At 43.0% G+C, this 15,483-nt stretch overlaps 1 protein-coding gene across 1 annotated transcript in view; it reads left to right on the top strand.

The window, feature by feature from the left end:
* POGLUT1 (protein O-glucosyltransferase 1) overlaps positions 1 to 15,211 on the top strand; it is a 20,222-nt gene extending 5,011 nt beyond the window's left edge. The window contains exons 2-11 of the mRNA XM_026841227.1: positions 231 to 321; positions 3,092 to 3,235; positions 3,687 to 3,822; positions 6,097 to 6,218; positions 7,763 to 7,822; positions 8,835 to 8,934; positions 9,721 to 9,779; positions 11,897 to 12,064; positions 12,589 to 12,645; positions 13,271 to 15,211. Of these exons, the coding sequence (XP_026697028.1) occupies positions 231 to 321; positions 3,092 to 3,235; positions 3,687 to 3,822; positions 6,097 to 6,218; positions 7,763 to 7,822; positions 8,835 to 8,934; positions 9,721 to 9,779; positions 11,897 to 12,064; positions 12,589 to 12,645; positions 13,271 to 13,427 (1,094 nt within the window). The 3' untranslated portion in view covers positions 13,428 to 15,211. The remainder of the gene's footprint in view (positions 1 to 230; positions 322 to 3,091; positions 3,236 to 3,686; positions 3,823 to 6,096; positions 6,219 to 7,762; positions 7,823 to 8,834; positions 8,935 to 9,720; positions 9,780 to 11,896; positions 12,065 to 12,588; positions 12,646 to 13,270) is intronic.
* Positions 15,212 to 15,483: the final 272 nt, after the last annotated feature.

Raw genomic sequence — 15,483 nt, 5'->3', positions numbered from 1 at the left:
CCCCCCGAGCTGGGTGGCCCCTCTCCTTGCCCCTGAGGGCTTTTCTTTCCCCCGCTTGCTGTAGGCATGCCCGCGTTGAGCTGCGTGGGCTGGAGCAGGTCCCGAGTGTGATGTGGGACTTTGGTGCATCCCTGTTGCCAGCCAGACCAGACATGCTGTTCAGCCCCTGCTACTTGTTCGTATAGTTCAGTGAATTAATTCCTTTGACTTTTCCTTCCTGTGTGTTTTAGATGCCAAATGGAAAACAATAACTGACCAAATTAAGAAAGCTCTGGAAGTCTATAAGCCGTGTGTAAAGGAGAATTGCAGCTGCCACCAAAGGTGAGAAACTGGCTTCCTTTTGACTGCACAGGCCTCTGAGCATGAGAGAAAAGACTTTTGTCATCGCTGATGGTTAGACATTAGCTAGAGAATATTTGGGTGCTAAGGTATCACATCTGTAGCCACTGCAGGTCATGGTGCTTGCAAGGAGGAGGTTATTAACGGCATTGTGTGAAACAGGTTGGCATCCATAGTTCCAATAGAAGATGTGTGCACTCACAAGCTGATCACACTCCTTGTTGTCCTCTGTGATTGAACATACACTATGTCAGCATTTCACACATGATCGTGCAATACCGTACTCACAGCTGGTGACATTTCTGTCTTAACAATACACTTCTGCCTTCTCTCTTAGTGCAGTGTTGCCAACAAATCTTTCTCATGGGCTTTTAAAAGTGGAAGAAAGCAAGTATGTGTAAAATATTCTAAATAGCTAGATTAAGAAAGATTGTTTCAGAACACAGATTCATTTGGTGTGATAGTGTGCTGTACTTCTTAGCGCTCTTTCTAGGGAATCGAGCTCACTGCTTCTGAGAATGGGAGTGATGATAGATATTTATCTACCTGACTTTCACGAGACCAAAGTGTGATCCAAGAGGAGCTCATTCAAGAAGACACCAGTCCTGTTTACTTTTTTTGATAAGTATGGAGCATTAGGCATAATGCTAGTACTCTGACTTGAAATGCTGGCCTAATCTTCCTACAGTGAATTTAATGTGAAGAGCTAGAGGCTTAGATGTGGTGCAAGACCACTGTAGGCAGTACAAGTGCAAGCTCATCTGTCTTCTAGGCATAACCAAACCAAACTTCCTTTCTGTTCACACTGATGGAGCACAGCTGTGGTGTGGTGTACATTACAGGTGCATAGGTCATCATTGACATATATCCAGGGATTATAGGGCTGGGTTTTTTGATAGCTTTAAGCGGCATTTTTATTTAAAAGAGAAGAGGCAATTCAGTGAAGAATCAACATATTCTTCTGCCTTTAGGATTAGGACTCCAAATGCAGAAACACTGATGCCCAACTTTAAACCCCCTGTTTAAAAGTACCAGATATGCTCACTCATTTTGGGGGTGAGATTGAGTGCTATATTGGCCTTTAATATTAGATGAGTCATATTGGGCAAGTGTTTGTACGCTCTGTTTTCAGTTTTTGATCTTCATTGCTCTTGAAATATTGATGAGGAAAAATCTCTTTTAGTTTAGCCTTCCAGTCTTTTCCCTAAGTTCCAATTCGGATACAGCTTTTTAAACATACTCTCTACTATCTCCTGCCCACCTTTGGGTAGAACGCTTTCCCAAGTGGTTACAACCTCCAAATCTGCTTCAGAACATGATAGTTGGCAGTAACGTGAAGTTATGGTTGCCGTGGGTCTCAAAACCTAGTTTTCACTGAAGCAGTAGTTCATTTAAGGGTTGGTAAGGGGTGCTGCTATAGTGACAGGTGTTACAAAAGAATCCAGGAAGATAATACAACATGTATGCTGTATGACACTTAAGAAGCTTCATTCATTTTGGTAGCTGATTTGAAGGTATGTAAATAACTCAGCAGAACACTGAAAGCCAGTACTTTTCCCCGTATAACACATTCTACTTATTTCTGGTCTTTTGTGATTCGGTGGCCAGGGACTGGAGGTCCCACCTTGATTGTTGCTACCTTTCAGTTGTCACTTAGGTTACTCTGACATGGATGTGCCATAAAACTGCACCTTTCTTCCTGTTCTCAAGCTCATTACATTTGCATCCCTGCCAGACTGCTTATCCTGTGGTCATCCCATCTGCTCAATGACAATTTTTAAATGTAGTTTTACTGTTTTCTACCTGATTACAAAATAGCAGAATCATGGAGGTTGGAGGGGACCTCTTGAGATCTTCAAGTCCAGCTCTGCTCAAGCAGGGTTGCCAGGACCATGTCCAATCATATTTTGAATAGAAACTCTGCAGCCTCTCTGGGCAACCTGTACTGGTGTTTGACCATCCTCACAGGTGGATCACTCTGACAGTGTTGTATTAAACTAAGGCATTGATGCGGTGTCTACCAAAAAGTGGGGAGGGTGTCTTCATGACTGTTGTAGTTTTGACAGTGTTCGGTAAATGCTCCAAACCATTAGATCTGAAGATCTTTAGACTAAATTTATATAAACTACATCCTCCTCCTGTACTTTATTATATTTGTTAGTTTTGTTTTTGTACTGCATTCCTGGAGCTCACTGGTGATATGCAGATGTCACAGAACATGTGCTACATAGGCCTGTCCTGTGCTGCCTTTCACTGCACTTAGCATTACTGGGCAATGCTGTTCCTTGCAACTAGACTCTTACCTTCTTTTTTAATGTCTAAATAGCATGACACTGTGTGAGGAATTTGGTCTTGGTGTGGCCCATTGTTCATGGAAGGCCAAAGCACAAGCTTTGCAACTCATAGGTTAAGGTAGCTGAAGACTTTTACCCATAATCTGCCAGGGTATGTAAGGTCCTTTCTGGGAGAGTAACTAGAGTTGTCCATGTTGATTTAGCCTGAGTCCTGTGCTGGGCTTGTTCAGGCTAACCACGCATAGGTAGTCAAAGAGCGAAGCTTGGACCATTGAGTCTCTTTGGTAGTAGCTCTTCCAAGCGACTTAAATTAAATTCTCCGTTGTGCCACATGTAGCAGAGCTCCTGGAAGCTACACAGAGCTTGTTTTAGCTAAAAGTCTGTTCTGTATACTGCAGTAATTTAATGCAGAGTATCCTCTCTATTGTACATAATAATGGCTGATTGTTTTGTTTCAGTGTCTGGAAGCAGGACCTGTCTCCTTTTCGAGATGGCATTTCCAAGGAGATCATATCAGATGTGGTGAGCCGGAAGCTGGGGACACACTACCAAATCATTAAGAACAAACTGTACCGTGAGCAGGACTGCTTGTTCCCTGCGAGGTAAGAGGCTGTGCAGAGGATCGTGTCTCCCTATCTGGGACACAGGAGTACTTCCAAATCTGCCAAGTTAAAAGTCCTTGAGCACAGTGATATTTTGGAGGTTTCAATTCCTTATCAGACCAGGAGCCTAGAAAATTATGTATGAGGCTTAAATGGGGCAAGAGGCGAGTGTCTTTTTTGCAGTTCAGTGTACAAAGGGTGGGTGGGTTGTTTGGTGGTTGGTTGGTTGTGGGATCCCAGAGAAAGCTGCAGATCAGGCCAGATTTAACAGGATGGGTTGCTTCACCAGTGTCTGTACTACACTGGGGCTTAGAGGCTGCTATAGGCAGTTCCCAACCTGCATTATGGTATGGCTGTCTCTTCTGCTCCTGCTCAGAGAGAAGGACCTGCAGGAGACTGCATGATTCTGACTTCTTCTAACAGTTCTTTGCCATATGTAATTTCACCACAGATGCAGTGGAGTTGAGCACTTCCTTCTGGAGATCATCAACCGCCTCCCTGACATGGAAATGGTAATCAATGTGCGAGACTACCCCCAGGTCCCCAAGTGGATGAAACCTATTATCCCAGTCTTTTCCTTCAGTAAGGTGCGTGCATCTTTAAAAGCTGAGCATTTCTGACACGTGTGTGTCCTCCTTCCTCTTGGGAACGTGTTTTTCAGGATGGTTCCCCACAGATTTTCTGTGTGTCAGAATTGCTTGCTCTTTTTTTGTTCTTTATGTTTCCTTTTGCTTCCAGTTTTCTGGCAGGCAGACTTGCAGATTTATTCAATAGAATGGTTTTTCCCCTCATTAGCTCCTCTTCCAGGTCAAAAAATGTACCTCTGCCACAGCGGAATGATGCACAGCTGGATGGGATATGTGCCAGCATAGCTGTCATTTGCTACAGTGCCTCTGTTAAAATTGTAGCCATAGTTTATCAGTGTTGTTAAGGATTTTTGATCATCAGTCAACTGTCATACTCATACAGTACATCTCATGTAACGTGACTATTTTAATCTTTTTTGGTACCACAGGTAAGTGTTTCTTATTTTCTTTTCTGTAATACTGCTGTCTTCTGTGAACCCTTTTCCCCTGGATTCCCTTTTCCATCTGCAAACATGCACACACATGCAGAGGCATGTGCACGCATAGAGACATCGGCTTTCTGCTTCTCTGTTCCCAGACTTGAGAGCCCTCCTGTGTGTTTTCCTGCCTCTCCCGTCGTTAAACCTGACTGCAGTGTAGTGTCTCATCCTTTCCAGCAAAATACCGTGACGCCTCAAGCTTCTGTCAGTCTTGCTTTGCCGTAGTGTACACCCAATGTGCCCCAACCTTGCACCCTCGCTACCTAACCCTGATCATGATCTGTTCTTGGCTGAAGCCCAGTATACAGTAAGATGAAAAAAAGAAGCAATAAACCATTTGCTCTTGCTAGTTCAGGCCCTATTCTGTTTCTGCTAACTTGTAACATCGTACTCTGAATCTAGCTCTTCAGCTCATGAAGTCTAAACCATAATAGGATCCATAACTATTGCCTAGTCCTCAGCTGTCATAAAACTCTCTAGAATTTCAGTGCAGCATTGCAAGCACTGTCATTGAATAACCATGTTTGCTGCCAGGTGTGGTAGTGAAGCTAGCTGTTTTGCCTCTTGACCATTGCACAGCTTTAACTCTAGCCAGCAGAACCCAAACTGATGCAGAGCAGGTTGCAGAATTTTAATATTTGCAGCTGTATTCATCCTGCCCCTGGGTGCAAGAAACTTGAGTTGTCTGGTCATTGTTGTCCAATATCTGAACTGTAACCTCAGCTCTGTCCTTAACTGAAACTTAGTGTCCCAGGCACAGCTCACATTTAACTAGCCGGTGTTAGGAAGGCTCCAGGGTGCTGGTCCAGGGTGCTGGTCCAGGGTGCTGGTCCAGGGTGCTTTCTGTGGCTGAAAGTATAAGGGATTGAAGGATTGTCGTGTTCTGCCTCTCAGAAGGCCGACTGTGGGGTGGTGGTGGAGATATCATGGTTTGTTATCAATGCCTGTTTACAACAAGACTGAGAAGGAGCTGATCATAGAAGCACACAGCCACTTAAGCTGGAAGGAATCTCAGGTCTCCCAGTCCAGCATGTTGTTTGGAGCAGGACCAACTAGATCATGGTGCTCCTGGCTGTGTCCTGCCCAGATCTGAGCACCCCTGAGGACAGGGTGTACACAGACAGTGTCTCTGTCAGAATGAAAACATGTTTCCCAGTATTTTCCCTTCTTGTAATCAAAGCCTGTTGCCTCAGTCTGTCTCTGCACTTCTGAAAAGAGTCTGCCTCCATCTTTGCTGGTCTTTGCTCTGATTATATGGGGATTTAAGCATACAAGTAAGAGTGAGGAACTGAAATTGTTACATGACCTGGATACTTGTTGCATTGAATTGTTAAGTGATCTCTAGGAAGGCTGAAATGAACTGAAGTGTTGGAAACCTAAATGTCAAAGTGTCTATAAGTGGCTCTGAGGAGATAATAATGCCGCTTAACTTACCATCAGTAGAAAACACTTGTAGCTACACATAGGCACAAGTCTTTAGAAAGGTGAGTGGAGTTCAGGTCTTTTGCTGTTTACTTATTGGCTATATCATGGACCTCTTTTATTCTTTGCTGACATGGAAGTCCTGTGTTGTCATGCAAGACATAGTGTCTTTTAAAAGTAATTGAAAAATTTAAATATTGGGTTGTCATCATTTGAACGCCAGCAACAGTGCAAAGCTCTTACAACTGCTTATGGAACAATAACGGGGAAAGCCGACAGAACTCCTAGAAGGGACATTCATTACTGATGGGCTCAGTCAATAAACTGAAGTAGATATTACTCTTGTTCTTACCTTACTCTCCTTTTTCTAAAGACACCTGAATACAATGATATCATGTATCCTGCCTGGACGTTTTGGGAAGGAGGACCAGCTGTCTGGCCGATTTACCCAACAGGTTTAGGGCGCTGGGACCTCATGAGAGAGGACCTCAGAAGGTATGTTTTGGAAATGTTTACCTATGTGGGGAGGTTTAATGGAAGACAAACTCACAGTAAAAGCCATCTAGTAATGGACATCACTGAGCTAATGTTGAAGTCTAAGACCATAGGTCTCTTGGCCTGTGATCTGTCCTGCAGCCTCTCATTAACTACATAAAGACTAACTGCTATATAAGAATTCTCCATGGAAACCTTGGATGATGTAACTAGAAGTTACAATTAGCTTCTCTGTTTCCAACACTTTTGTGAGGAATGCAGAGGACAAAGTATGCATATTCTTCTTGCTGTCGGGGCCAGATTACTATCATTTTTGGTGAGATAAGGTTTGTCAATACAGTAGCAGTTATCTTTTGCCTGCAGAAATCTCCCCTGACACATGGAAATATTTTCCTTTGTTTCCAACTACTTCTCTAGGAGCTGTGGTTTTTTCACTGCAGGGATGATCTAGGATGTTTGTTTAAGCTTCTGGAAGGGTAAAGGAAAGCCTTCTTTAGATCTGCTTTTACTTGAGTATTGCAATGCGCAATAGAGAAACCTGGAATCATTGCTAAGAATAAAGAGTCATTACTGGGCTGAGAGTAAGACAGAAGACATTTCTGATGGGGAGTCTTTCTTTTAGCAGTATCTTTGACTATTAGCAGAATAAGGGGTTGTTACTCGTGGAAAGTGATAAAGTGTGCAACAGTGAGTGAACATAGACACATAACAAGAAAGCTACCTTGATGTCAATCACTTGACATCAGAATGCAAGGTTGAATGTTTCCCTCTTCAAAATCTGAAGATCTATAGGACTAATCATAGCTGAAGCCTAATGTGATCTAATATAATAAAGGTCCAAAGCATTTGCTTATCCTTGCTTTCTCAGTGAACCCCACTTGTGTCACTGTGTTACGAGCAGGTGCAAAGCTTGGCCTGCGCAGATCAGTAGGGGATCAGGACCTATATGTCAAGCTAGGTACAACAGAAAAGTACAACAAAATGTTCCTCAGAGTGACTAGACTGACAGAAATAAAACACGTGAACAGCTATTTTGAAGGACTTACCTAGATTTTAAGTGAAAGTTATTTGTCAAAACAATGAACCCCTGTGTTTTAAATGCAAAACACCCGACGGGGTTTTTTTGTTTGTTTTTGTTTGGGGTTTTATTAATGGGAAATGGCAGTGGTTAGAAACTTCAGTCATTTTGCACTGTCTGTATTCAGTGAAGTACAGAAAAATAAAGCAACAATACAAAAAGTGGATTCAAACTTTACATAAATTTTAATACCCTTAAAGGTTTACTGAGGGGGTTGTTAGTAATTCATTGCTTTGGCTGAGAGGTATTCAGAAAAGTAGCCTATATCATGTTGCCTTAAATACAATATTCACAGGAAAACCTGTTTCATTGGACCTGGCTGAGAGTTTTTTCTGCTATAATGAAGAAAGTGATTTCCATCAAAAATGAAGAATAATACAAAGAGATCATGCTGTGAAAACTGATGAGAGTGCTCTTTCATGGTTATATTAAATAATTTATTGCCATGTATAAACAATATTTTCAGATCTGCAGAAAAATGGCCATGGATGAAAAAAATCTCTAAAGGATACTTCCGAGGATCCAGGTAAGCATATTTTTCTGTAACAGGAGATTCTACCAGCATATGCTGTGACAGTGGTCTGTATGCAGAAATTTCTGTATCTCTAAGACCTAAACAAGTGTGACCCAGAATGTATTTTATAAAAGGGAAACGAGACATTTTGTACAGCAGTATTTCACCATTATTGATTCTCCATAAGAACCGCCATTTGCAACTAGTTTATTATAATTCTAATATTGGAAACAGAAGTTGTGACAGAGTTGCTACATTATCTCTTAATGAATAAAACTGTCACACTAGGAACCAGCTTGTTTTGTTCTGTGAAGAGAACTGCAGGTGCATGATACACATGTAAAGATTTTTATATTGATGTGCTTGCTTCTTGCCAGTGTGAATGCATTATTTGCTATGCAAGTGCTCCACTGAATTGAAAGTATTCTTGCTTTACGCTACCTGAGAGGTGTGGGGGAATAAAAGATTATTTTTGCCCTCTCTCCAGGGAGAGTTTGAAAACAATGTTAAACCCAATACTTTGTTCCTCCCCCATCCCCAGTAGGGAAGGATTTGATATCTTACTAGGTAGGCTCAGATGATGATGAGTGAGCCTCAGGGATGTCATAACCTTGTTTCTGAATAGTGTTTTAAATTAGTGTCAGAGGGATCATCACTGAAGGTGCTTAGCACTCTTAGTTCTCTCTGACTTAGAAGGGAGTTAAAGTATTTGGCACCCATCAGGGTAAAGCCTGAGGGAAGCAACATCTCTGCTGATTTGTCATGGGAATTGCTTAAATAATACTATTAAATATTTAGTAAGTGAAATAAAGAATTGTGGCCTCAGATCATTTCAGTATACATAACTCATTCTCTTGCTAATTTACCCTTGGACAGAATTACACTGTATGGTAGGTACTTGATGTTTTCGGGGCACATAGGGAGGTCAGCCTTATAAAGCGGCAGAGTCGGACTTGAGTCTGGTTGTTCGTTAGCTGTGTTGGATCATGTAGATTGGCAATTACTGGTAGCATTTCTTTTGTAGAACGAGCCCGGAGAGAGATCCCCTCATTCTGCTGTCCCGAGAAAACCCAGAACTTGTTGATGCTGAGTACACTAAAAACCAGGCTTGGAAATCTGAGAAGGTGTGTGGGTGTTGTCTGTCTCCTGAGTGTGAAGGCCAGAAAGGGTGGCATTGCAAGATGGCTTTGATGATTGAGAAGCATCTTGTTGGAGGGTTGTGGGTGGCCCTCTAGAGTGGGGGAGGCTTGTAGTTCCCTTAATGGCTGCACCTCTCTGACAGATGAAAGGAAGGAGTCTCTAGAGCCTGGCAGGCCAAACATTTTTCTTCCATCTACACTTTTTGTTCAAGGAAACCAGCACATGTAAGAAAATGAATCCCTGCCAATCCCCTCCTCTTCCATTACAACAAAATGAGCTAACTCATCCTCTTCTAGCCCTGAGCTGCCTGTGTGTTGTTGTCAGTCTTTTTAAACCTTTTTCTGCCATCTCTGTTTCTTGGGCTTGTTGTTGATAACTTTTGGATAACTGTTGCTGATAACTTTTTAGTTCCATATTTAGTCTGCAGTCCATCTTTCTCCAGACAGTTTTGGCTAATCCGGTTACACTTGGCTCCACACAGTCCATTGTCCCAAGCTGTTTTCCACTCTGTAGCTGCCAACTAAACATTATCATTTAATGTGTTTGTGCTGGCGTTTGCTTACAGGCAGTGTGTAATTTACTGATTTTTTTTTCCTTGTTTGAAGGGCTGGGAATTCTTCATAATACTTCTAAAAGCCCACCAGAGAAGATTTTCTCAGAAGTGGGAATGGCGGGTTTTGAGACTTCAGCTTTGTTTCTAACTGAGAAGGAAAACAAATATGAAATCACCATGTAAAGCTTACTGATTTTTTTTTTTGTTTAATTTTAAGGACACCTTAGGGAAGCCTCCTGCAAAAGAAATTCCACTGGTTGATCACTGCAAATACAAGTAAGAGTTTTGAATAGTAAAGCTGTTCAAGGGCTGTGGGTTATTTCTTTCCTTGCATGGTGTAAGGTCTCATTTTATTTTAAGGTCTAATTCCAGCAACCAGCTCTATGCAGGTAAGAAAGCTTGTAAACAGACATAAGGCAGTTGAAAATCTGATTGCTTAGCATGGTCTCTTTCAGTATCAGCTTTCCCCTGTCGGGTCAGGAGAAATAAATGCTTCGGGGAAAGTGAATGCCTTAGATTACTAATAAACATATAGATGTAAAATTTTATTCTATTTTTTAATCAGAAAGACTTTCTATCAGTTTTTCTTTATATTCCTTTACCAAGCTGTGTGTTGAAAATTTATTTTTCAGTGCTACAGTGATAGCATTGCTGTCTTCAAAGACATAAGGAACTAAGGAATTATGTCTTCATATGCATACTGGGACAAATGTTGCCACTGGATGTATATAATAAAAGAGAGAACCTGAAATATGATTGAGCAAATATAGTATTGATTTATACTTTGTATATTGTTTGGGAGAATGTTTTTTTTTATTTTTTAACTACTTCAGGGAGGGGGTTTTGGTGTAATATTCTTGGGTTTCTGTGTAAAAAATATAAATGGTTAGTGTGTATGCACTTGTATATCTGATGTTTTGCTTTTTCTTTTGCTTTAAGATTACCTAGTTACAATTCTGCCAGTTAGAATCTGCTGATATAGGAACTTGGTCATTTGGCTGGATCTGTGTTTTTGTGCAAATGTGATTGACTTGTTTCATTTTATATTTTACTAGACTGTTGCCCAGATTTCTCCCTTCTGTTACACATAGACTTCCCAACTTTGATGCCTCCTAAGCCCCTTGTACAGTAAAGGCTGAGACACTCTCACACACTTTTGTTGTAGCCCAGCGTCTGACAGGGTCAACATGAACTTCTCGCTGCTTCCTTCAGTGTAGGTGCTATAGCAGGCTGGCTGAGAGCAGCGCTCAGTGTCTTGGCTGAGGTCACGGGTGGTGAGAGCTGTGTCTAGAACTGGACAGGGGCATTTACTCGCTTCAGACCACTGTTCCTGTTGGACCTCTGCATGTATCTGCTGAGTTCCTAACACAATGAGCCCCTTATCCCTGCCTTGAACTCCTAGGTAATACAAAGAACGCAAAATAATATCAGATGTACTCCTTGTCACTTACTGCTGAACTAAGTTTAGCTATAATTCCCATCTCGCCCACAATATATATAATATATAATCCCCATCATGCCCAAAATAGCTTCATTAAAGGGAAAAACTCCCTTCCCCCAGCCCAAAATGTTTGACTTCAAAGATTAGTTATATGTACCGAGGGGTTTTACCCACAGGAAAAACAGCTTTCCATATAATTGGAGAAATGTGGGTTTAAAAAAAAAAAAAAGCAAGTAAGCAAACAAGCATCCCTCTGAGATAGTTTGCTAAGAGAAATCCGCCCCCAGTCAAGCCCACTTTACTAACTTGGCAGAAAATACTGAAAACAAAATTGTGGATTCTTTGTTATCTGCAAAGTCCATCTGTTGTGTGCTAGCCTGTTTAACCTCCTAGGGTTGCATTCCCAAGTTAATTCGAAACAATTAGATTAAAACAGAATCCCAGAGGAAAAAAAGCAAAAAACAAACCAACTGAGATAGATGTGGCAAAGCAGAACAATGAACAGAAAAGCTCACTGCAAGACAATAGGGAATTGGAAAGAATCTCCTCATGGTAACAGAGTCTCTGAAGTGTAGGGTTATGTGATCAGCATCCCCACTGTGACCTTGTGCCTCGTCGGCAGGTATGCGTGAAGCCTCCTTTGGTCTGGCATGGACAGGTGTCTTTGTCAGAATTAGAGCCTCATGCCTTGATTTTCTCCCTCAGTTTTGAAGACAGCAGAAACTCACCTAGAACATCCTTAATTTCAGCTCCCTTTTCCTACGAGGAGCTTCAATTAAATGTTTTCCCTTTGTTTTAGCAACCGGTGCATAGCTCAGTGTGAGGGAAACCGCCCCCCAAGCTGCTACCTGTGAGGGAAGATTGACTGCTACTCAGAATACGGTTTCTTAGTGCGTTTCCCCATAAAATGGCAAGCGTAATCAGGTCCCTCTCCTTCCTTATCCTTTTAAAGGTATCTGTTTAATTTCCGGGGAGTAGCTGCCAGTTTCCGGTTGAAACACCTTTTCTTATGCGGTTCACTTGTCTTTCACGTTGGAGAAGAGTGGTTGGAGTTCTTCTACCCTCAGCTGAAGCCTTGGGTGCACTACATCCCAGTCCGATCAGACCTCTCTGACGTCAGGTGCGAGGCCGGGTGTGCTCAATGGAGCACTGCATGCCACAGGAGAACACTGCTGTGTTTGGGAAGGCGGTTTGGTTTGTATTACACCGAGAAGTGCCTCCACTCTTTGGCATCAGGCAAAAGCTCTTGGAGGTCACGTTCTTTTCTATTTATTATTGCCCCCAAAGAATCCTTTGCTTCTATTACTTGGAGAGTACAGTTCCACTGGAGTATGTAGGTCTGTCACCCTGATTGAAAGAAGCAGGCACTAGGCCCTTAGACTTGCGAGCGGGCCCTGCAGCCCAGATAAGAGGAACTTATCACTGGGCCCGAAATGTGTTAGTTCCCAGATTTCAGCATGCTGTCCAGAACTGATACAGAGCAGATGAGAAGGGCAGGTTTCCTCTGTGCTCTGAAATGAGGAGCACCAGTCCCTTGCTCAGTTGTAGATCCTTAATCTCATCCTCTGCAAAAATTAAGATGAGGAACAATGTTTTCCATTGAGCTGGCTGTTTCACAGCTTTTTTTTTTTGTCTTTATTTTAGGGAGCTGTTGCAGTTTGTAAAGGAGAATGATGCCATAGCACAAGAAATTTCAGAGCGGTAAGTTGCGTGTCCTTTCTGGCTATCAGGCAGTCTTCCTCCAAAGCATTTTCTTATTCAGCTTTTGAAGGGGTTACCTATCAAAGACAGCCTAGTATTAATAGGGTGCAGTACAGCTGATCTGCAATAACAGCAGGAGGGTTGGAGAGCTTGTAACAAGCAGGGGGAACTAGAGAACAAGATGATATGCTTAGGTCTTTGGTTCATATGTGACCCATGTCAGGAACTCCACTGAAAGCTATCAGAAATTGGGAGCTTTCGTCTCAGTGTGAGGTGGGTTGACCCCTGGGAACTGCATCTGGTTGTAAGCATCATGTATCCAGGCTGGCAGCGACTGGCTTCTGAACAGCAGGCACCAGTGCTGCTCAGACTGTATTTGGGATGTGAAATCTGATATTTATTATCCCAGATAACAAATACCATCTTGAGGATAACAAAAGCACTGCAACTGTCAGAGCTATGAGCATGAATGAAAGTTGTGAAATTAAAATAGATGGTGCAAAGCAGTGCATGTTGTTTCTCATTTGAAACACAGAAGAGTGAAAGTTGATATACATATAAAACAAAACCAAAGACTCTTGTAGGAAATGGAAATTGGTTCTGACTCTGCCTTGTGTGTCTCTAGGGGACGCCAGTTCATCACTGAGCACTTGCAGATGGAGGATGTCTCTTGCTACTGGGAGCATCTGCTGTCTGAATATTCCCAAGCCTTGACTTACAAAGTGAAAAGGAGGAAGAGCTACAGCGAGATCACTTCTGAGTGGCTGAAAACAGAACTGTAGAGACTTCTCTGTTTTTCTCTTCAGCTCAAATTGATCTCTATGGAAATCTGAAGATAGCATATCTTCTTTCTTGTTCACTCAGACTTCTTATCCTTTACACTAGAACAGCGGGGACCAGCAATAGGCTAACTTTGAAACTGCTCTTGTACAGCAGGACCCAGTTGTACTCTAGCCATGAGAATGTTAACTAGAACGTTGGACTGTGGCTATTTGATGAGGTGGTTACTGTCATGCCTGGAGGAGGGTTGTTAGCATTTAGGACATAGTTACAGAATGATCCTAAATCCCATGCAGTCAGTGGGAAGCCTTTCGGTTAATTTTACTGGACTTTATACTAAGTCCACTGTCCTCATGGGCCAGGTATGCAGACTGACAGCTACACCCAGCTGGGAGCTACATGCCCCTTTTTTTTTTTTTTTTTTTTTTTTTTGGCAAATGGTCAATGTTTTCTCACCTGTGTGACAGCATTTGAGATGTTAGGTGCTCTCTGACAGAAGCAGGTACTGGGATTTTTTTACTGGGGTAACCTTTTTAGATAGCTTAGAGCTTAATGTTCATGTCAGGTTTTAGAAGTCGATGGCAAGTCTTAGATGTGCCATTGAAAGGACAAATGGTCCTTGCAGGGTTAAACTACCTACCTCAGAGGGGAGCAGCAGGCAGTGATGGTGTTGCTGCAGCACTAAGCCTGAGTAGCGGATGGGCACACAGCGGACAGTTGAGACAAAGACTGCTCATCCTCTGACATGAGCTGGGTGCCCGCACAGCCACGTGGAACTGAGCCCCTCTTAGCAAGCTCTCACCGGTTGACTGGCCAGACATTCTAGGGCCCTTAGAAATCCAGAGAAAGTATACACAGAGCTAGATTTGGCTTTTCTGTTTTTCAGATGTTCACAGATTCTCTGCTCTGTTCCCCTTCTGTAACTTTCTAGGATTGTTTTGTTGGTTTTGGGGTTGTTTTTTGAGGCTGGTAACACAGTTGCTCACTTCAGTATTTACTGTTCTTTCCCACAGCTGTTACACTCCTTTCCTCATCTCCTTCAGTCTGGTTGAGGAAATGTTTTCAGTCACACAGTGGCAGCTACTCCTCACATTGCTGACTCAAATTCAGTCACAGGTTGCTTGCGCTCTCTGTATTTATCCCCACTGCAGGCTGCTTGGCCCGGAGAGAACACAATTTCTGAAATGTTCTGTGGCTCCTGAGTAGAGAAGCTTGGTAGGAAGCAGCCTCTTCTCTGGCATCCAGACAGGCACTGGGAAGAGTGTGGGCAGCAGCACAGGATCCTGGGAGGGCCACTCTTCCCAGGTGAGGACCCTTGGAGGTAAAGCTGCCTCAAGGGCTTAGGAAGCAGCACAGTAACCAGAAGAGAACGGTAGCGACAGCTCGAGGTCTCCTCTGCAGTCAGTTTGGATCAGATAGGAAGAAAACACTACAAGGAGCAGTAGCACAAAGAGCCCCCACACACCTACGTGCTCAGGCCGAGGCCTCGCAGCGTGGCGGGGCTGTGGTACAGGGACCTGACTGCCAGCCCTGCACATCAGGTGCCAGTTGCTGGAGCAGCACAACCATTATGTGACTGGTGCCTGGGTTATCCCAGCCCCCAAAGCAATCAAAGTGGGGTACTAAAGTAGCCTGATTTCTGGGGAAAAGATCTGCGTGAGAGGGGAAGGGGTTTTCTGGTTTTGTATTTTTAGTCAATGGAGAGGCAGCAGTCTGAGAAACTGAAGCAGCTATGTATAATATTTTAAAGCCATTTTTAATGAAGTGCTTTTGGAATAAAACAAACCCGAAGTTTTGATGGATGCATTTTTGCTTAATCGGAATTGCGGTAAGAGATCGGGATTCCCCCAAAGACAGGGGAAGTGTATCTGTCAGTTTTTCTCTGTAATATTTAGGGGGTGTGTACTTCCACTGTCAGGTCACGCTTGCTGGAGCCTTCCTCTGGCCAGTCGCCACCGGTAACTGGGGACTTTGCGGCCTGATTCCCTTTTTATTGCATCAACTAGCCCCGGCCCGTCGCTCTCAGCAAGAGAAGACCTGTGGGAAAGCCGCCCTCTC

The sequence above is a fragment of the Athene cunicularia genome (assembly GCF_003259725.1).
Source record: "Athene cunicularia isolate RWA chromosome 1 unlocalized genomic scaffold, athCun1 chr1_part3, whole genome shotgun sequence".
In the NCBI taxonomy this organism is placed as follows: Eukaryota; Metazoa; Chordata; class Aves; order Strigiformes; family Strigidae; genus Athene; species Athene cunicularia.
Note: the sequence above shows the minus strand (reverse complement) of the source record. Positions and strands in the feature narration are given on the sequence as shown.